Raw genomic sequence first — 26,100 nt, 5'->3', positions numbered from 1 at the left:
CGGCAGGTGGCGGGAAAGGCCTCAGGGCTGTGTTTGCCCTGGCCGGGGCCCAGACCTAGCATCAACAAACAGGCAGCCCCTCCCCCCTCCTAGCCACAACTGGTCTGGCCCAGGGACCCCACATCATGTGCTGCCTTCGGGCCACCCACAGCAGCCCAACCCAGCTGGCCCCTGCTCCCTCCAGTCAGGATGGAGGACCCCAACACCCACACGCTGGGTGACCTTGATGGCAGGCCTGGCCCCTCAGGAACTGCCAATGGGAACATTCAGCCCTTTGCAACTGGCTTCTGTGAGCATCCAGGATGTATGTGGCTGGAAGGTGGGGGAGGCAGACCCCAGTCAGTACTTCCCCTACTGACTGTCCAATGGGCAGTCCTCAAGCCCCTTTGGAGGATAAGAGACTTAGGTCCCTCACGACCAAGGTAAGCTCTCACCTGGGAATTACACCAGCCCCAGATTGGGAGGGAAGACCAGTGCCTTCCTATTTTTCAGCCATCAGAGGTGCAGGAGCTTGGGTGCTCTGCGAGAATGCCACCGTTCCAATGCCTTTCCTTTCAGTCCTCCCAGCTCCTTGGCACTCCCAGCCAAAGCTGAGTCCCCTGCCTTCAGCTTACATCTTCCGCTTCATCCACTTCCTCAGGCCAGAGGAGAGGACAGGACCATTTCCCTGTGACACAGAAGGAAACTGAGATAGGGTAGGGCTTGGCTGTGGTAGGAAGAGAAACCAGGAGTCCTGACTCTCAGCCCAGAGCAGGGGAGAGGTTAGGCCTGTCCCCTGAGGGCATTCCCCACTACCAGGAGCGGGGCAGACATGACACAGAGACATCCAGCTTGGCTAGGAACAGCAGAGGCCAGGGGATTAATCGGATCAGAGCCAGTGGCTGAGAAGCAAGGGACACAGCTGTTCTGGGAACCCCACCCCCCAGCTCACCCCAAGGCCAGCTCTCCCAGCTCCCTGCTAGCTAGGCCTGGGGGCCTTTAACACCTACCACCCACCTCTGAGCACCAAGGTCTTGGGTGGGAAGCAGGCAGGGGTGGGGATAGGAGCCCCTAGCCGATAACAGCACACCCTAAAACCTAAAACCCCTCCTCCCAGGGCACTAAGTCCCAGGCCCCACTTCCCATGGGCAGGCACAGCTGTCAATTACTCCTTAGAAATAAGAAAATGGGAGGCAATGGCCAAGGGAGAGCCCAGCAGAGTGAAGCACAGGCCCAGCGTTGCTCCCCTCCTGTCCTCACTGACTTTATACCCCCATCTGTTCCAGCCTCAATCTCTTCTGAATACCTGGGATGAAGATAGAAGAATTGATGCGGGAAGCCCCCATCCTCACCCCTAGCCCACCTCTGCTTGGGAAGAGTGAGGCAAGCAGAAAAGACATTTTGGGTCTGACTGATGTCTGAAAGTTGCCCACTGGAACTTTTACTGAGGTTAAGCACTGCTCTGTTCCCTTTTGGCCTCAGGGAGGTGAGAGCAGAGCATTTCGGGGTTAAGGGGGCACTCGGAGACCTCAGAGAGAATCTGCTCTAGACTGAAGCGTTCCTTCCACAGGACTCAACTGAGCCCCTCCTGGAGCAGCTGCTCTCAGACCTACCGGCTCTCTTTAGCGCGTGGGCTGCCCCTCAGCCGCAGGCGGGCTGGGGCCCCCGCCTCTCCCCAGACCAGCCCCTCCTCCCGCCCGCCGCCTGGGATTGGCGGGCCGGGGGCGGGCCAGGGGCGGGGCCGGGCGCCCTTCATTCCCCGTGGCAGTGCTCAGCCGGGAGCAGAGCGGACAGCGCCAGCCTGAGCGGAGCACCGCGCGTACCCACCCGCCGGGCCAGGTACCGCTGGGGGCGCCGACCCCCAGTCCAGGGCACCGGGCGGGCAGAGCTCCACTGTGCACCCTCCCGTCCAGAGCCGGGCTATGGGCAGTTCTCTCACCCGTCCCGTCCCGGGCAGACGCCCCAGCCTCCAGCAAGCCAGAACCCCGCGCGCTCTGGGCTCAGGTCCGGGACCGGCCACTCAGGGCTCAGCTCTGAGCTTGAACTGGTATCCTGGCGAAAGGCATTTCGCCGCCTCGGGGCCTGCGGGCAGGGCCGGGAGGGACAGCAGGAGGTCAGCAGCTCTCGGGGCTGGGGCCACGGGACGTCTTGTCATGGCTTCGGACGGTGAGCGATGGGCTTCCTGAGGCAGGGGCTGCGGGGACTAGCTGGAGAAGGTCCCGGAGGGAAGCCTAAGAGGGCCCGGGAGCGGGCTCTGGAGCGCTGCCCCGTCGGGCGCCTGACAGGCAAATCTGCCCGGCTGGCACACCGGGAGTCTGGGTATATTTATCCCGGCTGCGTTGGGCAGGGGCTTGAGGGCAGATCGGGCCGGGCTGCCTGAGGGGCCGCGGGGCACATGTTGGTCCCAGAGCCCGTGCCATTTGCAGCCGGGCCAGCGGGCACGGCAGGCACAGGGCGCGTGTGGCTCCCTGGCCCGAGGGCGGGGCTCTGTGTGCTCTCCTTGCTGCCTCATTCCTCCGTGGGGGTATGAGAGCTGGCGCGGCGCACGCGGGCAGAGGCAAGGAACCAAAACCAGGTTTGCAGGAGCCCGCCCCCGCTCCATTGGCCCCTTCGATTGGCCACAGCGAATGCGTGCGTTTGTTTACACCCGGGGAGGGGGAGGCCAGGGGCGGGGCCTGTGGGAATCCGCCCTCTCCCCCACGGTGACCTGAGCCCTGAGCTCAGGTGTAGGCTCTAGGACGAGTCTGAAAGGGACTAAGTCAAAGGTCCTTGCACCTTGCACCCTGGGGGACTCCTCGACCCAGGTCCATCCTTCCTTCAGTGGCCCAGTCCTGTCCTTCCTTCCATGACTGCCTTGGGCCACTGTCCTGTCCCTGGAAGAGACCTTTGGACCTTCCACCCACTGTTTACTTCTGGTGTGGGAGTTCAGTTCCTTCGAGAAAGGAAAACTCTCAGTCTGGAGCAGAGAAAGATGAAGAGACCTGGGGACAGTACCATTTTGAGATGGGGAAGTTCTGCACAACCATGGAAGTCTTCCTGCAGGAAGCACTAGATGTAGGAGGAATCAGGGTTGGTGAGGCCAGGCCTGGCACATCTCCAAGAGGGATGGAATGACTGGAATCATTTCATGAGTCTCTGACCCCTTGGGGTTGGGGACAGTGGGCTGGTTCTCTGGGGAAGGGAAGGGTATGTGTCTCAGAACCTTACTCTGTCTGGGCTCATAGAACCCATGTCCTCACTGGCTTCTCAAACCACTCTTTCTTTAGTACTGGTTCTTTTGGCCCTCATCACAACACCCCACACACACCCCCCAGACCAGGGCTCCAGGTGGCCAGACCATGAGAATTGGTTGCTCCTGTCCTGGTGCCTGCTGCCCTAGCAAGTAGCCATGGAGCTTTGGGCGAATAGAGAAACTGAGGCACAACAGAACAGGCTGAGTGGCTCACAGTCTCTGGGTAGTGTCAGGGAAGGTTTTTGAGCTAAACTAAGTTCACCCTGAAAGTCCAGTCTCGGTGTGAAAAAAACAGGCACTCATTCTGAGAGGATACCATGTTTTAGGGGAGTGGTTGGCTGCAAGGGAGATACAGTTTGGTATCTGTGTGCACAGAAAGCCCAGGTGGGATGTGTATACTATGCTGTAGTAAGATAGGAGCCCTGCAGGCATATGGTCTAGTTCAGACATGGCCAGGGGCCAGGAGCCACTCGGAGCTGGGCTGATACGGGCTGGGGGTTTGCCAAGGGCCTTGAACCCATTCTATTCATTTTACAACATTTATTGAGCACCTACTATGTGCCCTGCAAACATTCAGTCTGGTAGGTAGAGGGCTGGTCTTTGGATAAGAAGATAGATACGGAGGGGGGGCACCCTAGAGGACTAGGCGGGGCTTCTGGGGGCCAAAGGGAAGACCAGCTGCTGGGGCAGGAGGGGCTTTCCGGTCAGCAGCCTGGGGTGGCTTGGTTTTGAATTTCCGCTCTGCAGGCCACGTCCTGTACACAGCCTCTCAGCCGGCACGTCTGCACACGTGCATGGCTGCTGAGAATGGGGGTCACTTCAACTGACCATCACCTCTGTGTATCTTTTCCATTGTGTGGGGAGACAGTGCTGGACTGGGGACTGGTGAGCTTTCCAGCTGGGCCTGGCCATGCAGCCCTAGTGGGCTCAGACCCACCATCTGGATGTCCCTGCACCTAGCTAATGGAGGCATAACCTTGAAGGAACCTGCAAATGCCATGGCAGCCTTCTTGTGGGGTCCCTCAGGGCTCTGTCTGGCCATCCCTGCGGTGCCCGCCAGGCCAGCTGCCCATTCACCTGAGCCTCTGGCTCCCTCTTCCCTTCTCACTCCTTCTGGGACTCTCTGTCTTTCATTGGCTGTCTCCCTGTCTCTTTTTCCATTAGCTATCTCTGGCTGGTTGGCCATCTCTGCCTCTCAGCTCTCTGGTTATCTGTCTCTCTCTGTCTCCCTGTCTGAATGTCTGTCCACCTCTCTCTGTGTGTATTTTCCTGTTTGTGTACCTATATCTATCTGCATTACTCTATCTCCCTGTGCTTCTCTGTCTCTCTGTTCAGATCAGTATGCATGGACACATGCACTACATGTCTGTGTTTTCTGTCCTTCCTCTTTCCCTCTCTCTTCCCTCCCTCTGCCTCTCTGCTTCTGCCTAACATTGGACGGTGCCTCTCCTCCAGGCCAACCTTGCCTTTAGCCTCTCCCCCCTTCCACCAGGGTCTCCAGTGAGTCCTGAGCTGCCCCAGGCCCCTGCTCCAGCTTTCCTTGGGGCCAGAAGTCCGGCTGTCCAAATATTTGGCCGCCTCCAGGGGATTCCGGGTCAGCAGGGAGGAGGATGGGCTGGCTGGCTCGGGGTCTCCCCTGCCCCTGGGGGGCCACAGGCACGTGATGTCCTGTCCTTTGCCTTGGCTGGGCCTCGGGCTGCATGTCCCTCTCAGCAGGCTGGCAGTGGGGGGAGGGGGCTGCTGCTGGCTCTGGCCCAGTCTTGAGCCAAGAGGTTCCAGCTGCAGCCTCCACTGGGGGAGCAAGGAGGGTCCTGGGCTGGGTGGGAGGGGAGGCCTAGGGATCTGGGGCTAGGCCCAACTCTAAGCATCTGTTGGGTGTCTAGCAAATGTACCCTGTCACAGGAAAGTCCAACTTCCGGCCCCAGCTGGGCCCCTCAGATCCTCCTAGACACTTCCGGATGCCCAGAACACTGAAGCACAGACCCCACACACCAGGGCCAGGGAGCTAGACTGTGAGGGACTGGCGTTGCCTATACATCAATGTTCTGGGCCGTCTTCCTGTCCCTGGATGTGCTCTCTCCTCCATACCACCCCCCTCAGGACAAGCCGGGTGTTGATTATGAACTGGCCATTTGCTCAGTGTTGTTGACGATGAAGGAGTAGTGGATAGGGAACTGGATCTACTGAGGTCAAAATCTGGAGTTGTGGGTCTGGAGGAAGGGCTAGGGGTGCACAGGGCTGTAGTATTCTCCCCTGTTCAGAACACCGTCCCACATGCTGTATCCCTAGTCCTCTGACTAGCAATCGTCTCCTCACCAATCCCTGGGGCTGTGCCTTGAGAACATATAATTCAGACATGTCCATTGAATCTAGTTTCCTTGTTGATTGATAGCTTGTCCTAAGATGGTGTTCTCCCTCTGAAGCCTGGAGAAGCAGGTGGGCAGGGAGTGCCAGGATAGGAAGGACACCTTGTCTCAGCCAAGGAGGGGACTAAGGATGGCTGAGTTGGAATTGAGGGCAGCCTTCATCCCTGAGCCTTCAGGGATAACCACAGTAGACCCTCAGGCCAGGCCAGCTGCCTCTCCCCTGAGATCTGGGCCGAGGCTAGGACTGCCCATGCACCAGAAGCCTGGGGACCGTGGAAACAAGTTCTATGGGGTCGGTGCCTCCATCAGCACAGGCAGCCCAGGACTGAGGGAAGAACAGTGTGGATGCCTTCCTGTAGCCAGCCTGCTACTGCAGACCCATTTGTGTCCCTGAGCATTAGGGAGGAAAGCAGGGCACAAGTCCCTAGTGGTTCTAAGGACCTCGATCCTGGGACAGAGAGGTATGTGTCCCATAGCAGCTGATACAAGCAGTGGCCCTGTGGTGGCCTGGATTCCTGGGCCTCAAAATCTTTAATTAGCCAAACTCAACACCTGCCAAGGTGTGCCTGACAAGTTCTCACCCTGTGATGCCCGCGTGGGCGAGCGTTACCTGCTGCACTATCCCTGTGGCTCCTGGCCTCTCCTGGCTCTTATCTCCCAGCAGAGCAAACAGGGCCCAGGACAGTGGCCTAGGCCATCGATTTCCTGCCCAAGTCCATGCTGAACCCATGGCAGATGCCATTCTCATGATCTGCCCAAGGTCACCGTGACATCCCCACACTAGAGCCTGACCCCTCTCTGGGAGCCCATAGCATGGTTTGGGACGAAGGCCTTTGGAAAGATCCTCACTCTGTCCCCAGCTTTGCCAAACTTCATGGGACCCCTGGAGGACAGGAGGACACTGGGGTCCTGAGTGGGGAATACTCTGCCTGTGATCACACAGTAAGGCAGGACCAGGCCAGGACTCAGACTCCGAATGTCCACAGTGGACTTTCTCAACAGCAGGTCAGATTCTGCTGGCACCTTTTGTTAGGCAGAGACTATCCCTGAGTCCACCCTGGCTCTTTGATACAAAGGAGGCTGGGAGGTGGCAGGCCTGAGGGATGGGACCTGTCAGAAAGGACTGCCAGACTCAGGGAATGGTTGGGGGTCCACATGCCAGGCTAGCACTCCATTCTGGCCTCTTAGCCCTTAGCCCTGCCCCACATTGAAGTACAGACTCCTTGACCTGGCATTCAAGGCTTTGTCAGGTTTGTCTATAGCCATGGAACCTTCATTCTGCCTCATACCACACTTTAGAGGCTTTGCCCAATACTGTGCCCTCTGCTGAAGGCACTCTTCGCTATTCCACACTTTTGGGACTCCTCCTGGAATTTCAGAACTGGCTCCATCACCTCCTCTGCCAGGAAACCTTGCTTGATGCCTCTTTCTCCCCCCAGTTTTTGAGTCCCAGCACTATGTGGCCCGTATTTAGTTGCTGCAGGAGCTATAGGGTAGGGGTTTTGTTTGGGGATTTTGTCCCTTCCAGACCAGAAGCCATTTAGGGAAGGATATTCCATGTCCTCTCTGGGATATAAAACCAGCCCAAGACCCAGCAGTGACTGGTTGTGAGTACCAGACAGGCTGTGAAGGTCTAGGCTTAGGTCTTGCTGGGGGGGTGGGGAACCTGGAGACAGGAACTCAGGGACTTTGGCCATGACCATGCCATGGACTGTGGTCTCCCTGGAGGTAGTGCTGGCTGCTAGGAAAGGATATTAAGGAGAGAAGGGTGCTTTGTCCAGGCTGCCAACTCAGCATACTCTGTGGGCCTGTCCCAGCCTGCCCAGGGTGGGAGGCCTGAGAAGGGCAACCCTAGCTAAGAGCCAGGGGGCACTCTGGAGTGACTCTGGAGATGAGGTGCTGGCATCTCCATAGGCAGCTGGGATCATTAGAGAGGTGCTGATGGTGAGGCTTAGGGCAGGGGCAGGAAGACAGGCTGACTTCAGCGACTCTCGTCCAGGAGAAGAGGCCACGAGAGATGTTCACATTGTCATGGTCCTGAACAGACAAAGCTGGAGGTGAGATGGATTCAGATGCCAGCATCAGAAGAAGGAGAGGCAGGCCGAGGGGCCCCAACTGTTCTAAGTGTGGGGTCCCTAGGACTAAGGTGTTAGGATCTGAATTCTGGCCTGGGGCTGCCCAGTGCAATGGTGGGCTGGTCCTCTGGTCAGTTCTGTGTGACTGCTGCCTCCAGGACACTGGGGCCTGAGGCCTGAACCCAGCCTCTTGTCCCCACACATAGTCCAAGTGCTAAGACACCTGGTATTCTGGGTTCTAGCAGACCTGAGACCATCAGGATCCAGAATGGGGATGAGGGATTCAGGGTAGGATTCAGGATTCCCCAGCAGAGGGGGTGCCCTGGCATCAAGACTAGGCTCTGATAGGGACACCTGGCTGGCCCAGTTAGTAGAGCATGCCACTCTTGATCTCAGAGTTGTACCAACTCTGAGCCCCATGTTGGGTGTGGTGATTACTTAAAAATAAAATCTTTAAAAAAAAAAAAAAAAAAGGCAGAGGCTCTGGCTGACCTGCATGGCAGGGCTGCCCCCTCCCTAGGGCCTTAGCTCTCCTTCTGGCCTTTCTGGCCTTCAGGATGTCCTTATAGATCCTGGGGCACTGTGCCCGGGTACCTTCTGGGCATGGGGTAGCTGGTTCCAGCCCCAGTGATGGGTGGGGGGCAAGGAGGGGAGCTGGCTCCTTAGAGGCTGTGCAGAGCCATGCCCGGAGGGCAGGAAAGTGAGGACTGATCCAGTGGCCCAGGCTCCTCTGTAGCTGCCTGAGTGCCTGGCCTGGGGTTCTAGGAAATGCGGAATCTGCTCAAAGGGTCCACTACTGCAGGGTGGTCAACTAAAAGGTAGGGGGACTCCCCTAGCAGGGGAGGAGAGGCTTGAAGGAGAACATGGCTCTGAGGCCATGGTTGTGTGGAGAGTAAGGCCTGTGTGGCCCAAAGAATTCGGCCCTGGGACACTCATTTCCTGGAAGGCCCCCTAAGGGCCCTTTGCAGCCAGGCGGGCAGGGCCCAGGTGTCCAGCCACCCAGCACCGCCTCAGGCCTCCTGGCTCCGGGGGGGTAGTCTTTGCGCCTGCCGTTCCCAGCGCCAGCTCTCAGACCACAGAAGGCCCTTTGTTCTGGCTGCCAGCAGTGCCCGCCGGGCAGCTGGGAACAGGGCCCACAGCCCTCACCCTCTCCCGAGGCCTCCAGCCGTCGCGCAGTGCCATTCTAGGTTGGCTAGGAGGCCCCTGGCACACAGGGCCAGCACAGGAAACTGTCTCCCGGTGTTAATGTCAGGGAGGAGGTGTCAGTCCAGGGCCCACCCCCAGCGCTGGGTCTGGATGCCTGGGACTCAGCATCCTGGGGTCCAGGCACCACTGGGCTCTGAACTCAGGTCATCCAGCTGATCCTCACTTCGAAGATGGAGAAACTGAGGGCCCAAAGGCTTGCCTGGGCTGGTATGTGAGTGTCAGTGGGGGGCACTACATATGGCCAAGGTGTTCCCTGAGGATGTCCTGGAGAACTCAGGTATCTGAGCTCTACTCCCCCAAAAGCAAGTCCCAGGGAGGCAGCAGGCACAGCTGCATGTGCACGTAAGTCCTGAGTGAGCTTCTGGGGGTTCTGATAGGCTGTAGACTCCCCGTGGGACGCTGGGCCATGGGTCCTGGGAGAAGGAATAACCAGAGGGACCATTGCCCTGCAGACCTTCGACTGTGTTGGTGTGAGAGCCAGTGCTCCAGGTGGTGGCCCCTGACCATGGAGGCACCTCTGCAGACGGAAATGGTGGAGCTGGTGCCCAACGGCAAACACTCAGAGGGGCTGCTCCCAGTCACCACCCCCATGGCTGTCAACCAGAGGTGAGCAGAGGAGGGACCCAGTCATGGCTCAGGGCAGGGCAGGGTGCAGAACAAGGGTTGGAGCTGAGCTGCCTGCTCTGGCCTGTGCCTGCAGGGTCGAGGGCCCCAGACGGAGCTGTGCTGAGGGCGAGGGCTTCCTACAGAAAAACCCCAGCAAGGAGCCGCACTTCACAGACGTGAGCTGGGGGCGCAGTGGGGGGTGGGGGGCTTGGGAGATTCCACGCAGTAACGAAGTGCTCTGGGGCAGCGACGGGAGGCTAAGGGACAGTGAGGGGGAAATGCTGAGATGCTCTCCATGCTTCACTGACTCTCTCCCCTGCCCCTTCCATCTTACTCTGGTGCCTGCAGTTTGTGGGGAAGACTTCATTTGGGATGTCAGTGTTCAACCTCAGCAATGCCATCATGGGCAGTGGCATCCTGGGGCTCGCCTATGCCATGGCCAACACGGGCATCATCCTTTTCCTGTGAGTGCCCTCAGTGAACCCTCTAAAGACAGGAGCCCTAAACAGTCCACCAACCATGACCTCCCAGGACCCAGGCTGCGGTGGGTGGGCTCAACCCAAACCATGGCTAAAAGACGCAGCCCTGGCCAGACAAATATCCCTTATTTCCCGGTAAACCCGCTGAGATTATGACACAGGCAAGCCTAACAGACCTGAATCTATACTTCTACCACCCTTTACACGTGATGAACGAAGACTCATGGCCAGGACTTGTGTGGACACACGTTGTCCTTACCTGGGAGTTCTGCCCTGCAGTCTAAATGGAAAATATGTTTATTCCAAGAACTCAAGGAGGTAGTGCTCAGCGGGCCCCTTCTGGGTCATAGTTTACCCTGGGTCAAACCAGGTGGCGTTTACCCCTGCCGGGGCCAGTTGAGCTTGTATCCACACCTGTTGGGGGTCCAGACATGTGGGTCGCAGACCCACACACCCAGGCCTCCCAGAGCTCATTGCCCCTGCCAGCCAGGGAAGCCCCCAGTAGCTTCTTTTCGCCCATCGTCCCCAGGTTCCTGTTGACAGCCGTCGCCCTGCTCTCCAGCTACTCCATCCACCTGCTACTCAAGTCCTCAGGGATCGTGGGTGAGCTCCCAACCCAGCTTGGAGCAGGGGAGGGCTGGGCTGGGTAGAGCACTCCTGACTATTTTGACTCCCTGCCCCCACAGGTATCCGTGCCTATGAACAGCTAGGCTACCGTGCCTTTGGGACCCCAGGAAAGCTGGCAGCGGCCATGGCCATCACACTGCAGAATATTGGAGGTGGGTCTGGCAGGCATACCCAGTCAGGCAGGGGGCAGGTGGGCAGTCTGAAGACTGGCTGATTTGGTTGATCCCAGCACCTGCTCACCCTTCTCCCCCAGCCATGTCCAGCTACCTGTACATCATCAAGTCTGAGCTACCCCTTGTCATACAGACCTTCCTGAACCTGGAGGAGCAAACTTCGTGAGCCCCAGGGTGGGGCGGGGCTGGGTGAGGGTGAGAGGGAGGCCTTGGTCTACCCCTTCATGTGTGCCACTGGCTTGGGAACCCAGGCTGGGGTAGTGGGGGAGATGAGACAGTGCCTGCACGTGAATGCTGGAGGGGCAGAGAGCTGCCAGCAGAGCTAACATTCAGTCAACACTCATTTAAGAGGCACCTAAGGGAACCCCCTAGGAGGGACAGTTGGGGTAAGAGGTGGAGTGAGTCAAAGGAAGCTGGGACCCTCTTGGGCCAGGACCCAGCCTATGAGAATGGGAGGACCTGTGAGCCGCGGGCTTAGCTCTAAGCGCCTGCTATTCCTGAACACGGCTTGGGTTTTAGCCACCGCTCCCTCCCCCCACCAAGAAATTAAGCCCGTGGTGTCCCAGTTGCCCATCCCCAGTTTAGCCAGCACTGATGGAATCAACCATGCTTTGTGGGTGGGGACAGAGAAGACAACCAGGGCCTGCCCTTGACCACACAGTCCAGGCAAGCAGAGGGGGTCTGAAGTTGAGAGCAGCTCTGGGAGGAGGGAAACAGCCAGGATTCTTCTCCCCATCCCTCCCCCAAGTCCTGGGGGCCTTTCCCAAGGAGTTGTCCTTTGGGCTTCCCTGAGAAGGAGGGGGTCATTCTTTATCCCTTTAGTTCTCTGCGCTCCCTGTCCATTGGTGGAGGCAGGGGGTGCAGGATGATGCAGGATGCAGATGCCAGGAGGGACCACAAGGGGCACAGGATGTTGGAAAGTCCCTGACACCCCCATGGAAAATGTTCCACCCCCCACCCCCCCCAGAGCCAGGTTCTTTCATCCTACCCACCTCCCTGGGCCCCTTGGAGCCACTCCCTGGGGAAGCTGGACCCAGACCTGTGGGTCCTGAGAAAAACAACAACAGTGACTATAACCCTAATGGTTACCAAGCCAAGAGCTGAGCTCCTTAGTTCTCACCTCACATAGGAGGGTGCTGAAAGAATGTCCATTTCACAGAGGGGAAAAGGGAGACTCAGAGCTCCGCTTAGGTACAGAGGCAGGCAGCCCCGCCCATGGCTGAGTGGACTCTGATGTTGGCTCCCCACTCCTGCCCCTGCAGGGACTGGTACATGAATGGGAACTACCTGGTGATCCTAGTGTCTGTCATCATCATTCTACCCCTGGCACTGATGCGACAGCTTGGTGAGTGTGGCAGGGCCAGGGCCTTGGAGGATTGTTAGAGAAGTGCCTGGGAGGGGACCCCAGTCTCACAGCCCTTCCCCCACTTTGCAGGCTACCTGGGTTACTCCAGCGGCTTCTCTCTCAGCTGCATGGTGTTCTTCCTCATTGCAGTGAGTCACTCTCCATGCTGGTGGTGTGAGGGGACAGGTCTCTTGGGGGGCTCCTCTGTCAGGGGCAGGGGGCAGTTCTTTCTGGGAAGCCTGGGTCAGAAGGCAGCTCCTTCTGTCCTGATCTAGATGTGGCTTCATAGTGACTCCCAGGCAAGCCTAGTCTGGCTCTGATACCCCCATCTTCCCTGCAATTCAGGTCATCTACAAAAAGTTCCATGTGCCCTGCCCGCTGCCCCTCAACTTCGCCAACATCACGGGCAATGTCAGCCTCGTGGAGGTCACTAAGGAGGAGGCTCAACTACAAGCTGAAACAGAAGCTGCAGCCCTCTGCACCCCGAGTTACTTCACACTGAACTCACAGGTTCCAACAGGCTGGGGCAGGGGCTACGGGCTGGGTGAGAGTGTGGGGCTGCCCTGACGCAATCGCCCTGTCCATCCAGACAGCATATACCATCCCCATCATGGCCTTTGCCTTCGTCTGCCATCCCGAGGTGCTGCCCATCTATACAGAGCTCAAAGAGTAGGTGTCTATGGTTGCAAGGGGGGTGGCTGCCTTAAATTGGCTTGGAGAAAAGGAATGTGGTCCTGTCAGGGTGGGGGCAGTGGGGCGGGAGTGACAGGAGCCAAGTCACTTTGTCAAAGATTTCCATGGCTTCCATGAGGGACGACTGGGGGCAAGGAGGAGACTTCCTTGGCAGCCAGATGGTGAGAGTGTGGTGTCAGAGAGACCCCAGGGCATATGGGGATCTCTGATGTGGCCCAGCTTGGCACCCATCCCCTCCCCTGCTTCCCTAAAGCCCCTCCAAGAGGAAGATGCAGCACATCTCCAACCTGTCCATCGCCGTCATGTATGTCATGTACTTCCTGGCTGCCCTCTTCGGCTACCTCACCTTCTACGGTATGGCTGGACCATGGGGGCAGAGGCAGAGGCCAGGCTGGGGGGCAAGGGGCTGGCCAGTGACCATGGCACCCTGCATACTGGAGGTGCTAATTAGGTGTGTGATGCCTAACTGTGCCCTACAGCTGTGGAGGTGAGTCTGTTGCCACTTCCCACAGTGTCAGGGTCAACCCAAGTTCAGAGCCCATCCCCCTCCTTGAGCTACCTGCTGACCATCCTCCCTGCCTGCCACAGACGGGGTGGAGTCGGAGCTACTGCACACCTACAGCAAGGTGGACCCATTTGACGTGCTGATCCTCTGTGTGCGTGTGGCCGTGCTGACGGCAGTCACACTCACGGTGCCAATCGTTCTGTTTCCGGTGAGCCAGTGGGCAGGCAGACCAATGGAGGGTGGGACTGATGGAGCTGACAGAATGATGACTCTTCCCACCCCTATCCCCCAGGTGCGCCGTGCCATCCAGCAGATGCTGTTTACGAACAAGGAGTTCAGCTGGGTGCGGCACGTGCTGATTGCCATTGGCCTGCTCACTTGTATCAACCTGCTGGTTATCTTCGCTCCCAACATCCTGGGCATCTTCGGGGTCATTGGTGAGTGTCTGGCCCAGCTGTGTATAGAGGCAAGACACTGGCCAAAGAATTTCCTATCTGCAAATCCTGGCAGATTCCTGAGAGCATACCCTACCTTTAGTGATGGTTGCTGGCCATGTGCACAGCTTGGCTTCCTGTCTGAGATTTTGTCCTTAAAGCTATTCTAATCCCTTCTGAGGCTCAAAACCAGAGTCAGTTCCCCTTGCTGGGGAATGGGGTGGAGCCCAGGTGCCAGGGACCTCCACAAGGATCTCATTGGGTCTTATCTCCATTTCACATATGAAGAAACTGAAGTCCATAGTGATTAAGGGAGTAGCAGAGGCATACAGCTGGTAAGTGGGGGGTCTTGATTTAGCTCTAAGATCATGGGACTATAGGTTCAGTGCTGTGTCCACTGTCTCATTCCAGTTGGGACTCTAAGGTAGAACGTCAGACAATTCTGAGACAACTTCGGGGTGACCCAACTCAGGAGACTGACTCTCCAGCTCAACTCTGCAGGGACCAACACACAGATCAAGGGGCTGATTGTCATGGAAATCATATACATGACTATAGGTTCTCTATATCCAAAATCTGACTCAAAATGATTTAAGCAGAAAGGAATATATTTTTAAATAATGAAAAAGCCTTCAGAAATAGCTATATCTCAGAGCCCGATATCTTCAAGGCTTTGTCTCTATCTCTTAGCTTACCTTTTCTCTTTGCTAGCTTCATTCACTGACAGATTCTTCGACTGCTAACAGCACTAGCTTTCCATCCAGGTGGACAGAGAACAAGGGGAGGGACTGGTGGGCTCTCTGGAATCAGGTAGAGCTCTCAAGTTGAGATTCCCCCAGCAAGGAATCACTGATCTCGCTAAAGGACTGAAGGGTCCACCCCTGGACCTCAGCCAAAGCTGGACATATCTCATTCTTTGCAGGTGCCACATCTGCCCCATGCCTCATCTTCATCTTCCCTGCCATCTTCTACTTCCGCATCATACCCACTGAGAAGGAACCTGCAAAGTCTACCCCCAAAATCTTGGTGCGAGGATCCTGGAGGCTGGTGGGCTGGTGTGGGGCCGAGGGAGCTGCCCTGACCTCACACCTGACTCTTGAACTCCTGACTCCATAGGCCCTTTGTTTTGCTGTGCTTGGCCTCTTGCTGATGACCATGAGCTTGAGCTTCATCATCATTGACTGGGTGTCAGGGACCGGCCGGCATGGAGGAAGCCACTAGGAAGACCCCCAGCCTGTTCTGTCTACTCGTCCAAGTACCCCTGTCCAGAGTCTTCAGCCCCTGCTCCCATCCAGTGGCCAGTCAGGGGGGAGGAGAAAGACGTGGTTAACACTATGGCATTTGGCCCTGCCTCATGTCCTCTCTGTGGAAGGTTTTTGTAACAGCCAGGACCAAGGCCCTTGGGCTACTACCTTGCTGGGCTCCCGGGCTGCAGCAGCTTCCTGAGTTGGGAGCAGGGTGGGGCTGTACCTTTGCTCCCTTCCTGTTGCCTCAGATCCCACTCAAGCCCCTGCCCTTCTTGCACAGATGCACACACTGAGGCCCAGCAGCTGCCTACACAGCCTGTAGGGCACAGAGAGTTGGAACCCAGGCCTGCAGCCATCTCCCCACCTTGCTGCTAGACCTTGGTCTGCTCTCTGGGGTCTCATCTCCCTCAGCACACTTGCCTTCCCCCACTTGTGTCCCTGAGGCCCCTTTCAGTCACTTGGACTCAAGCCCTTGGATACGCTTGTCTCCTTCCCATCCCCACCACCAGAAGCAGACCACGCGCCATACCTGGAGCCAGAAGGTTCTTTTGAATGTGAGGCTGGTATGGGCACCCCCAGGGACCCCTACCCTGCCCCTTCACCAGCCCTGGGGAGGCTGGGACTCCCCCCACTCCAAGTTTGGGCCATAGCTCACATTCCATTTCTGGGAGAAGAAAGAGGCTGGGGCCCAGAGCATCTCTGCCCCTGGGAGCCAAAGACCCCAGGGGCTGGTCCGGGGTAGGAGTGGAGAGGGTGTCAGCTCCCTTTTATAAATATTATACATAAGACCAGCTATGTTGTGTATTCTTGATCCCCATGGTCACTGTGCTCCTGGAAAGTGGGTAGAAGTGGGGACATGGATGGTAATGGGAGCCTCTCCTGCCTTTTTTCCTGGGATGAGGGTGGGGACAGGCCCCCTTCCAAACCAGCCAGTGGAATGCTCAGACCCAGCTCTGGACCTGGGCCAGGCTCAGCACAGACCTGCTTTCTCACGGGGTGAGGTGGGGAGGAATTAATGAGGCCCCAGGAAATGGGACAGAGAGAGGCCTCCGGAAGGAGGCAACGTGAGGTGCATCCCCAGTAGCTCCAGGGAGGGTCTGAGCGAGGGGGCAGCTGAGCCCTGCGGAAACCCTGCCGAAGGGCCCCCTGCCCTCCCTGGCTGCCATGTCAACCCTCTGCTAATACCTTGAGTCTGGGGACAAAAATCCAGGCTGTGACCTGTCAGGCGGATCTTCTACTAATAGTAAACCCACTGTGAATAAAGGTGAGTTAGTGAGTTCCTGTGTTTGGAGCCCTGAGTTTTGAGTAGGGGGTCCAAGGCAGGGCAGGACTGGCCTAAGGATGCAGGGAAGCCCCAGGTGCCCTGACCCCGACAGAAGTAAGAAGCTGCCCATTTCTTGGGGTAGGCCTCAACCAGCTGGTACCCGGCAAGACAGAGCTGCCTGGGCCTTGGCACCAAACCCTCATTAGGAGAGACCCTGCACCCAGCTAGACCGCCAGGGAAAGGGCAGCAGGAAAAATCCAGTTTGAACTGGCAAGGCAGCTGCCAGCTTGGGAAACCCCTGAAGAAAGAATTTCCTCAAGCTGGTGGCTGCTAGGCCCATGGCTGTGCCAGCTGATCAGAGGGGGGCTTCCTGAATCTAGTTTCCTTCAGTCCCAGGCGCCTGACTCCAGCCTGGGGACTTACCCAGGAGCCCTGCAGCCCCAGAAAAGAGCTGGCCGCTGGCCGAGAGGTGGCTGCAGCCCAGAGTGTCCTGATGTGAGGGGCTGCCCTCTGGGGGTCTCTGGCTTCCTCCGCATTAGATTAGGTCATGGCCCTCCATGGAAGTTTTGGCTCTTAGAGAGCATCAGGCAGTAGACGACAGGGTCCATCCTGCTGACAGACCTTGGGGGTATTTTCCATACGCTGTCTGTTCGAGAAAGGCTGCCGGTCAGAGCAGCAGCAAGACTGCCTAGATTTCCTAAAAACCCCAGGCCTGGCTTTAGGCCTCTCAGACCAAGAGGATGTGCTGACAGTAGGTCCACCTGCTTCACACACATACACACACACACACACACACACACACACACACACACACACACAGATGGGGTGGAGGAAGGACTCTGGCCCTGCAGAGGTCTTCTCTGTCTGCCCAGCAAGGTCTCCTCCAACATGGACCATGAGCAGCATTCTCTAGGGGGAAGGGGCAGGCAATGTGGCCACTAGACAAGCAATTTTGAATTTCCTAGGTCTTTTTCTTTTTTCTTCTTCTTTCTTGCTTTTTAAAATTTACTCTGTTTGGAATATGAACAAGTGAAAGCAGCCAGAAACTCCAGCACAAAGGTCTTCCATATTTATTTTCACTGCTTTTCTTATGACCACTTGTAACAGCAAAACAAGATGATATAGACCAGGAAAAGGAGCCGGAGCCTGGGCCTTGGTCTCCTCTGACCAGCAGCTTCCCCTGCCCATACCCTCCTCACCTGTGTGCACATGCGTACATTCACCTATTGATGGAAGAGGGATTCATTCATTCAACAAATATTTATTAAGAATTCTCATGTGGGGCGCCTAAGTGGCTCACTTGGTTAAGCGTCTGGCTTCGGCTCAGGTCATGATCTCACGGTTGGTGGGTTCAAGCACCACGTCGGGCTCTGTGCTGACAGCCAGCTCAGAGGCTGGAGCCTGTTTCAGATTCTGTGTCTCCCTCTCTCTCTGACCCTCCCCTGCTCACGCTCTCTCTCTCTTTCTCTCTCAGAAATAAATAAAACATTAACAAAAAAAAGGATTCTCATGTGCTAGGCACCCTTCCAGCACCTGTACACACAGCAGTGAACAAAATGAAGGCCCTTGCCTTCCTCAAGCTTACATTTAGGGTGGGGGATTGAATTCAGACCAGAAACAAGAAATGTAATCAGTAAGTTACATCATTTGTTAGGATATGGTCATACCATAGGGACTAAAAATGGCAAGGTAGGAGCAACAGAGAACAGGGTATCTGGAGCTGGGTCAAGGTGGGCTTCACTGCGTATGTGTTGCCAAAGCGAGCACGAGGTGGGCTTCACTGTGAAAAAGATGTTTGATCAGAGATTTGGAGAGGGAGGAAGTCATGTGGATGTCTGCAGGGAATATTCCAGCCAGAGGAATCAACTGGTGCAAAGTCCAGAGGCAGACCATACCTGTGAGAAGAGCAGCCAGGAAGTCATTGTGTCAAAGTCATTTACCCAGGAAGGGGCAAATGGGGGCTTTTGAGAGGAGATTCTGTGGGGCCTTGTCAGCCACCATAAGGGCTTTGGACTTTTCTCTGGGAAAGGTGAGACCCAATGCCAATTCTTGGACAGGGAAGGGGCAGGATCTGATTTGGCAGCAACTCTAGATTATTCTAGCTGCTACGCTGAGCTTAGACTCTGGGGTGGGTGATGGGGAGCCAAGGGTGACACTGACTGACATAAGGGCTATTGCAGTTTCAGACAGACATGTCAGGCAGCTCAGCCCAGGTGGCGGCATAGTTGGGGTGAGATGCTGGGCATGTGCCGGAGGTAAAGACAGCAATATTCCCTGATTATTGGCCATGGGGGTGGAGCGGGGCAGAGACAAGTCTAAGGTGACTCCAAGGGAGCAAACTGCCATTGCACCCTCTGAAGGAGGCAGTTCTTGGGAAGGAGATCAGTTTTGCCCTTGAAAAGTCTTAAACATCGACTAGACATCAAAGTAGGGATGCCAAGTCGGCCACTGGGTATGTGACTCAAGTGCAGTAGAGTGGCCAGAGCTGGAGCCAGGGTCTGGGAAGCAAAGCCAGTGGACGGTACTTCAGGCCAAGCACCTGGATGAGATGAGGGTGGTGAGTGGAGACAGAAGGGCAGCAGTCAGGACGGAGCCCTGGAACACTCCTGTTAGGAGATAGGAGAGATGAGGTGGAGTCAGAGAAGGAGCTAAGCAGGGGGAGCCGGGAGATGGGAGGAAACAAAGGAGCAAGAGGGCATGCGGGAGCCAGGCAGGGGTCAAATGCTCAAGGAGGTGAGCGTGGAGCTTCAGCTGGGTTCCGCAACGTGTGGGTCACGGCTCTTTTGTGGAGGGAGGGGCAAGCCTGACTGGAGTGGGTAGAGGAGGGAGAGATAGGACTGGTAAGACTATAATGTTTTTGTTTTGTTTTTTTGAGAGAGAGGGAGAACAAGTGGGGGAGAGGCAGAGAGAGAGGGGGACAGAGGGTCCAAAGTGGGGTCTCTGCTGACAGGCTGACAGCAAGCCTGATGTGGGGCTCCAACCCACAAGCCCCGAGATCATGACCTGAGCCAAAGTTAGGCATTTAGACTGAGCCACCCAGGCGCCCTATGAGTGGTAAGACTATAGACTGGTAAGACCTGTGTGAAGTGAGAGGAGCAGGGCCAACAGAGGCTTTTAGGAAGACTAGGAAGAAGTTACTGACGAGAAGAGATTGGACCATGGGTGGGAGGTACATAAAGGCCAGGGCTCTAGAGATACTGGGCTAGACGACAGTAGCTGAAGGTTGAACAGCTGGCATCAGGGTACACAGGGTGAACACTGCCTGGCCAAGCCCTGGTAGCCAGGGACATGGAGGAGCACATGGGGGGACCCAGAGGACTCATCCAGATGTCTGCCTTGACCTCAGTTTAAAGTCATCCAGCAACTGACTTTCAAACAACCTGGAACAGGAAGAATTGACTGGAAGTTACTTAGAAAGAGCAGCCCTGGAAGAAATCTGAAAGAATAAAACTGCTTTCGAAACCACATAAGGCTGCAAACCTGCCCTACCAGCACAGTGGGACCTGGACAGGATTAGACCGTGATTTGATCTCCCACCCCCACTCCCACCCGCCCCCTAACCCCCCACCCGAGATCTGTAGAAGGCGGCCTCTGCTGTCCCCTGGCGGCCAATGGCGGGAGTCTGGGCTGTGTCGTGACCGGTCGGACACCTTGTGGGGCTGGGTGGCTGGGATAGTCAGCTGTGGCTGCGCAGCCAGGCCCTGAAGCTCCAAGGCAGTCCAAAAGGCCTCCAGCCTGGCGCGTGGGAGGAAGGCAGGCAGGAAGGTTCTAGGCGGGACAGGGGGGAAAGGTGGTCAAGGAGGGGCCGGGACCTCACCGCTCCTGGGCAGGTGAACGAGGAGCTGCCAGTCCCACACTTGGCCAGGTCCTCAGGAGGCCAGGCCTGGACCTCTACAGGGTTGCCTGATCTGGAAGGAAGGAAGGAAGGAAGGGGCTGGACTCCTGGAGCCACTCTTGACTTAGCCTTCTGAGAGCCCCTCCCTACATGACCGAACCTCTCTCTTTATCCTGACCAAGTCCACCCTGGGGTCAAACATGGCCCCCCACTGCGCAACGGGCCCAGGCTTGGCGCAGAGGAAAGACAAGGAAGTGGCTACCCGGGATGGTCCCCCAGATCAGCGTCTGATCTCCGCTATGAATTTGGAGAGGCAAAGGTGGGAGAGCATCTTGGAACGGAGGGTGTAAAGGTGCCGGGACCAGAGGGATCAGAAGGAGCGTGTTAGGGCACGTCCTGAGGATGGGCCGTGGTCTTCCTCTGTGGCTGGGAAGGCCTGGCAGGCGAGGATCAGGCGCGGGCGAGGGCCAGTGGGCACTCTGAGTGGCAGGCAGATCTGTGGAGGCCGGGGCCAGGGTCGGAGACTAAACAAGGCGATAAGGCAGGCCTGGTGGGGATAACCTCGAGTGGCAGCCAGCAGAGAGCGGAAGGAGAGGCAGAGGCTGCGTGGAGGCCGAGGAGGCGCTCTGTCGGCCTCGGCTCCGGCGCTGCGACCGAGGCACGCCAGAGGGCGCCGCTGCCCCGCGAAACCTTGCCGGGCCTCCGGCGGCCACCGAAGTCCCGCACTCCCGCCTAGAGAGGACCCGGAAGAGGCGGGGTGCGAGCTCAGAGGCCGCTTCCGGCTTCAGGCCGGCCTGGAAGGCGGGGGGGATAAGGGGCGCTGTGGGCGGGGCGTGGGTCCGAGAACTTGAGGAGCGGGGCGATGGAGTAGGGAGGTGCTGTGCTGCGATGGGCGGGGTGGCGGACTGGGGCCGGTGGCTTCAGGGGGCGGGACAGGCGCCGGTCTGCGAGGCTGCACCCTTGCCAGCGAGGCGCCCTTGTGCCTGAGCTCTGGGCCTTTTCCGTTGTGAAATATAGTACTGGGGCTCCTGGGGAGCCTTAGCGCTGCGCAAGCCCTGGGGGCAGGGCATAGGGTGCTTCGAGCCATGGAGAGATGGGAAGGGAACTCCAGCGGGGGAAGTGGGGAGTGGTTTTCCCCACATGGGTGGGGAAAGCAGGTATGGGGCATAAAGAACCTTTTAAACTGATATTCTTTAAATGTCCATTTGGAAGAGAGGCCAGGTCTGTGGAGAAGGCTGAAAGCCCAAACCTGCTAGAGGAAACAGTTCAGCCCAGGTGTACACCCACCCCCACTCCACGTTCCCGGAGCTACCTTCTAGGCTACAGGGGACAACTGTGTCTCCCTAAGCTTTCCTCCATCACCTAACCTTCTGCACCATATAGTGGTCCCCCTCTCTCTCCCTGCCTTCTCTCTTCTCCACAGGGGCATTACTGCTCATAGCTGCCACAGGGAACTTTAAAATAGCAGATCATGTCACCCTCCCTTAAAAACCTCCTAGCTGTAGGGTGCCTGGGTGGTTCAGTCGGCTAAGCATTTAACTTGGGCTCAGAATGTGATCTCATGCTTTGTGAGTTTGAGCCCCACATAGGGGTCTGCACTGACAGTGGGGAGTTTGGTTGGGATTCCCTCTCTCCCTTTTTCTCTGCACCTCCCTTGCTCTCTCAAATAAATAAATTTAATTAAAAAAAAAAAAAACCTAGTTGTTAAACAAAACTTTAGTTGTTTCCATCACAATTAAATTTGGAATAAAATCTAAACTCGTCCCTGATGGTCTGACCTCTGCTGGCCACCCCCTGGTGCTAGCCCACAGCCTGGACATCTGACATCCATGCTGGCCTAGAACCTTTGCTCTGGCTGATAGCATCCTAAAAGCTTTTCTTCAGCAGCCTGCAGCAGGCCCCGGCCAAGCTCGTTCCTCTGTGTAGTTGGCTTTAGCCGCAGCATCTGCTCAGTGCAGTATGGCAGAGCAATGTCCCCTGCTCCCAGGACTCAGTGACCAGCATCCCTCCCAGGATAAGTCCCCTTTCTCTTGGCCCTCTGCTCCCAGTTACCATCTACAGGAAGCCCCTGAGCCCAGGTGGCTGGGCCTTGGAGGCACCTCATGAGCTGCTTGCTCTTGCATCACCTCATTAGGGCTGTTTTTGCTCCTTCATTAAATTAAATTCCAGGAAGCATTGCTAATGAAGGCCCTAACGAGTCGCGGGAGAGGCGACCAACCCCAGCCTTTTGGACAGCATGACAGGGAGGGCTGCAACAAGGTGAACAGAAGAATGGCTCCTGGGGATAGGCTGATGATCTTTTCCCAGGTCCTCTGAGGACCCTGGGTTTCTTGGGGAGCTGGCCTTTAGAGGCTGTGTATGTAGCAGACACAGTGGCAAACTGGACCATGGGCTCTTCAAGGAAGAAAGGGGCTGAGCTCAGACTTGGCCACCAAGCTCCAAGGGCTCCCTGAGCAGTTCTCCCCTACTCAGTAGCAGCTTGAGTGCCAGGACCAATTGGATTTGCAGGGCCAGGCATGGGTCACTGGCCCGGAGATGCTGATGCCTGCTGCAGGCCCACATGTACCCCTACCTCAGCATCTCTCAGGGACTTGGGACCTCCTTGACATGCCCTCACCATGCATACCTCTTGCTCTGGCTATTCTGGCCAGGCTGACCTCCTTCCTGGCCTAGGAACACCCTGTGTCTTTCTACCCCAGGGTCTTTGCATTTGCTGTTACCTCCACGTATTACTCTCTTGGCTTATCACATGGTTGGCCTTTTATCATTTGAAGATCTTCTCAGACTGTTACACCTGCATACACTCCCAGTGGCTCTCTTGTCACCCTGTTGATTTCCTCTGAAACTGTGCTGTTTGCTCCCCCTGTTTTCTTGTTTGGTATGTGCTCCTGAAGGGCAGGGTCCCAGCTGCCTGTCTCTCCCTACGGTTCTCAGAACCGTGGCACATGCAGGCTCACAGTAGACAGTAGTTGAATAGATGGCTCCTCTTCTCAGACTCTCCTCTCCCTGTGTCAGGTGGAGCCCCCTACCCTATCCAGAAACTTCTGACCTGAGTTCTCCATGCCAAAGCCGATTATCTCTGAAGGAGGTGGATGGCCAGGAAGGGGAACCCTGGACCCCAAGGCCTCCCAGGCATGGAACTGTTTCTCTGGGAGGAAGAGAAGCCTGGGAAGAGAGGCTTTGAAAGGAAGGGGCAGAGAGGGCACCTCTGATTGGTACCTGACTCCAATCTCAAAACTGCTTCTAGGCTAAGAAGCAGGAAGGGGGAAGTGCAGGGGATGTACCCAAGAGGTGGAGCCTGGCTCAGGGCTGCCGAGAGGGAGCCAGCTCTGGCCACTGAGATCTACAAGCAGAAACTGTCGAAGCTCTATCTGCAAGGCCTGTGATTTGCTGATCAGAGTCGCTGGGGACTCCTTATCACCTGGGAGCCATGGGAGTGGGGTGGTCAGGACCCTGGACTCGGGGTATCCCTGTAGGGTCCTGCCTGTTCCTGGACTCTGAATGAGGGCAGACACACCCACCCGAAACTGTCTTTGAGGAAGTGCTGGTAGCTTCCCCTTCCTGGAGCCTGTGGGCTGGGGTGTCACAGCCCACTAAGGGGTCTCCATTCCTCACCCTGCTCAGCCTCGTGCATGGTGAGGTGCATGGTAGGAACTCAGTACAAGCTGCACCTGCTCTGTGGTGTGTGGTGAGCCCCAGGTCTACTCTAGCTGTCCGAGTGAGCAAGGGAGCTGAGTGAGCTGGCAGCTGCCACTTCTCCATTCTGGCCAGAGCACTGCCCTCAGTTCGGCTGTCATTTCACTGTCTTATGGTCTAGTCCAGGTGGTGCTGGACCAGCGTGCACAGAGACAAGTCCTGCCTCTGGGGCCCATGAGGCCCTGGCTAGGCAGCTATTCTCTGCTCCCAAAACAACATCTCTCAAAAGGTCCTGGGTTCCCAAGTGGGAGGGAAGCAGGCTGCCGGTGTTCTCTCTGGATGACCATGGATGGGTCCCAGCCCCTTCTGATCCTCAGGTGCTTCAGCTGTAAAGCAAGAGGTTTCTCCAGCTCTGACCCTTGATTTTCTCCCTGGCCCCTCCCCAAATCTGGCCTCATAGTTCTACCTCCAGATTCCCTGTTCCTGCCACATTCTTCCACAGCCCTCTCCTCCCTCTACCACTCCCCACATCACTTCCACTAAGAAGCCTCCTTCCTAGACACCATTAATTCCTGCCTTCTCTGCACACACCACTATGGCAAATATTGTTATAGTGGCAGCAGGATTAGTTGTTTACAGCTTTCCCAGCTCCAGGAGGTGGGGGATTGGGGGATCCCCTGAAAAGGTTGGGGGAGAGTTTGTGTGATTCATTGATTTCACTTGACAGATATTTACCCGCACCCTCAAGGATTATTCTGGGTCTGGAAACAGAGACTCAGATGGGAGAGACTTGCCACCAAGACAGTGGGATCTGGGCCTGGGGTCAGGGAAGCTCCAGGACAGTGGAGTCCTAGAGGCCCAGCTCTCTTGAAATCATGGAATGAGAGATAGGGAGGAGGGATGAGTGGAGAGGGATCAAGGGGAGGAGCAAGAAGATGGGGTGAGTAAGGTCAGTCAGATGGCTTGAGCGTGGATGTGTTAAGTGGGGGGAGATCAGGTGGATCTTGGGTGGGGACAGGGCCTTGCAGAGATTACTATTATACAACTCATCCCTACTTAGAGTTTTCCTTGTGCCATACACATGGAAACATTTTACATTTTACTTTCATTTCCTCCCTTTCCTTCCTGACCTCAGCCACTGCAGTGGGTAGATGTTACTGTTAGGCTCATTTTACTGATAAGAAAACTGAGGCACAGGGAGTTTCTGATATTTCTCCAAAGTACTATGTAGCTGGCAAGTTTGTAGACTGCTCCCCAGAGTCCTTTTCTTGCTGTCACTTGCCACTGCCACTCTACCACCTCTACTTCCTACACAATCCAAACCAGTATGCCTGGGTTTTACCCTTAGGGCACTGGGGAGCCACAGAAGGTTTGTGAGCAAGAGAGTGATGTGATTTCTTTCAGTGGGATCCCTTGGCTGCCATGTAGAGGATGGATTGTAGAGGAAAGAAGAGAGCCACGGAGGAGGCTGGAGGCCCATGATAAGAGACAGAGAACAGGGACACATTTGAGGGGGGAGTTGAGGAGAGGAAGAAACTGACAGGGTGTAGGGGTGGGAGGGGGAGATGGCTCTGGCTGGTGAGAGACCACAAAGTGGAGAGACAAGGAGCAGGGGCCATTAGAAGTGCCTAAAGTGTCTGGGGGAGATTTCAGAGCAGTGATGGACATGGGGCTGGTGATTAGAGGAGAAATTGGGCTGGAGATGACAGAATAGGGTTCATAGCCCCAGGAATGGAAGGGACACATGTGAATGGAGTGGCAAGCAGAGGCCTAGCCCTAGCCCGGGGCCCCCATGGAGACGGAGAGGGCGCAGCCAGGAGGGGTGGAACAGGGTTGCTGGACACTTTAGGAAGAACGAATAATTGGAGGGAGTGACTATCTGGTGGAAGTGTGCAAGGACCACACAGCCTGGCCTGGGGCTGGAGGAGGATATGCCTCCCTGTGGCCCTGTTCTGCCCTGCCTCCATTGATTGGGGTCTGTGTCTGCCCACCTCTGGTGAGCCTGGCCTCTAAGGGGCTGACAGGTTCTCCCCGTTGCTCAGCAACTGCAAGAGCTGTTGGCTGTTGCTAGGAGCCAGCTGGGGAGGCCCAAGGAGGTAGGATCAGCTCTCAAATGTGGGGCGGGGCTGATGGGGGAAAGAGGCCTGCCTTGAAGCTGGGTTTGTAGCCTATGTGTGGACAAGCTGTGTTTTTGGTTCTGTGCACCCATTTTATAGTGCGTTCTATGGATTTGAGGCATGTTGTAGGTTGGTTCTATATCTGAATGAATAATGCATATCTCTGACTGTCTGTGTCCCTGGATGGCCATTATATGTTTTTACCATGTTTGCTACATGTTTGTGGCAGAGCCTGCCTGAGCTTTGGCTCCAGGCAGGAGAGAACTCTCCGAGAATCGTTG

At 56.5% G+C, this 26,100-nt stretch overlaps 1 protein-coding gene across 3 annotated transcripts; it reads left to right on the top strand.

The window, feature by feature from the left end:
* The first annotated feature begins 1,748 nt into the window (after positions 1-1,748).
* Positions 1,749-15,758, top strand: SLC38A3 (solute carrier family 38 member 3). Of its 3 annotated transcripts, none has more exons than XM_039228335.1 (16): positions 1,749-1,818; positions 9,311-9,464; positions 9,559-9,640; positions 9,813-9,928; positions 10,473-10,546; positions 10,630-10,722; positions 10,824-10,905; positions 12,006-12,088; positions 12,179-12,237; positions 12,434-12,598; positions 12,678-12,757; positions 13,035-13,135; positions 13,370-13,494; positions 13,579-13,723; positions 14,643-14,746; positions 14,837-15,758. In XM_039228335.1, exons 2-16 carry the CDS (start codon positions 9,364-9,366, stop codon positions 14,939-14,941), a joined length of 1,515 nt encoding a protein of 504 aa, XP_039084266.1. In that variant the 5' UTR covers positions 1,749-1,818; positions 9,311-9,363; the 3' UTR covers positions 14,942-15,758. The 3 variants fall into 3 exon arrangements, with proteins under 3 accessions (XP_039084266.1, XP_039084264.1, XP_039084267.1); XM_039228333.1 differs by lacking the exon at positions 1,749-1,818 and adding an exon at positions 2,129-2,145; XM_039228336.1 differs by lacking the exon at positions 1,749-1,818 and adding an exon at positions 7,559-7,634.
* The last annotated feature ends 10,342 nt before the right edge of the window (positions 15,759-26,100 follow it).

The sequence above is a fragment of the Hyaena hyaena genome, unplaced genomic scaffold (genome assembly GCF_003009895.1).
Source record: "Hyaena hyaena isolate Hyena2069 unplaced genomic scaffold, ASM300989v1 scaffold_30, whole genome shotgun sequence".
NCBI lineage: Eukaryota > Metazoa > Chordata > Mammalia > Carnivora > Hyaenidae > Hyaena > Hyaena hyaena.
Note: the sequence above shows the minus strand (reverse complement) of the source record. Positions and strands in the feature narration are given on the sequence as shown.

Coding starts and splice junctions, on each gene's coding strand:
- SLC38A3 (XM_039228333.1), top strand. Junction 10,906..12,005: donor AACCTGGAGGAGCAAACTTC/GTGAGCCCCAGG, acceptor CTGCCCCTGCAG/GGACTGGTACATGAATGGGA. Junction 12,238..12,433: donor TGGTGTTCTTCCTCATTGCA/GTGAGTCACTCT, acceptor CCTGCAATTCAG/GTCATCTACAAAAAGTTCCA.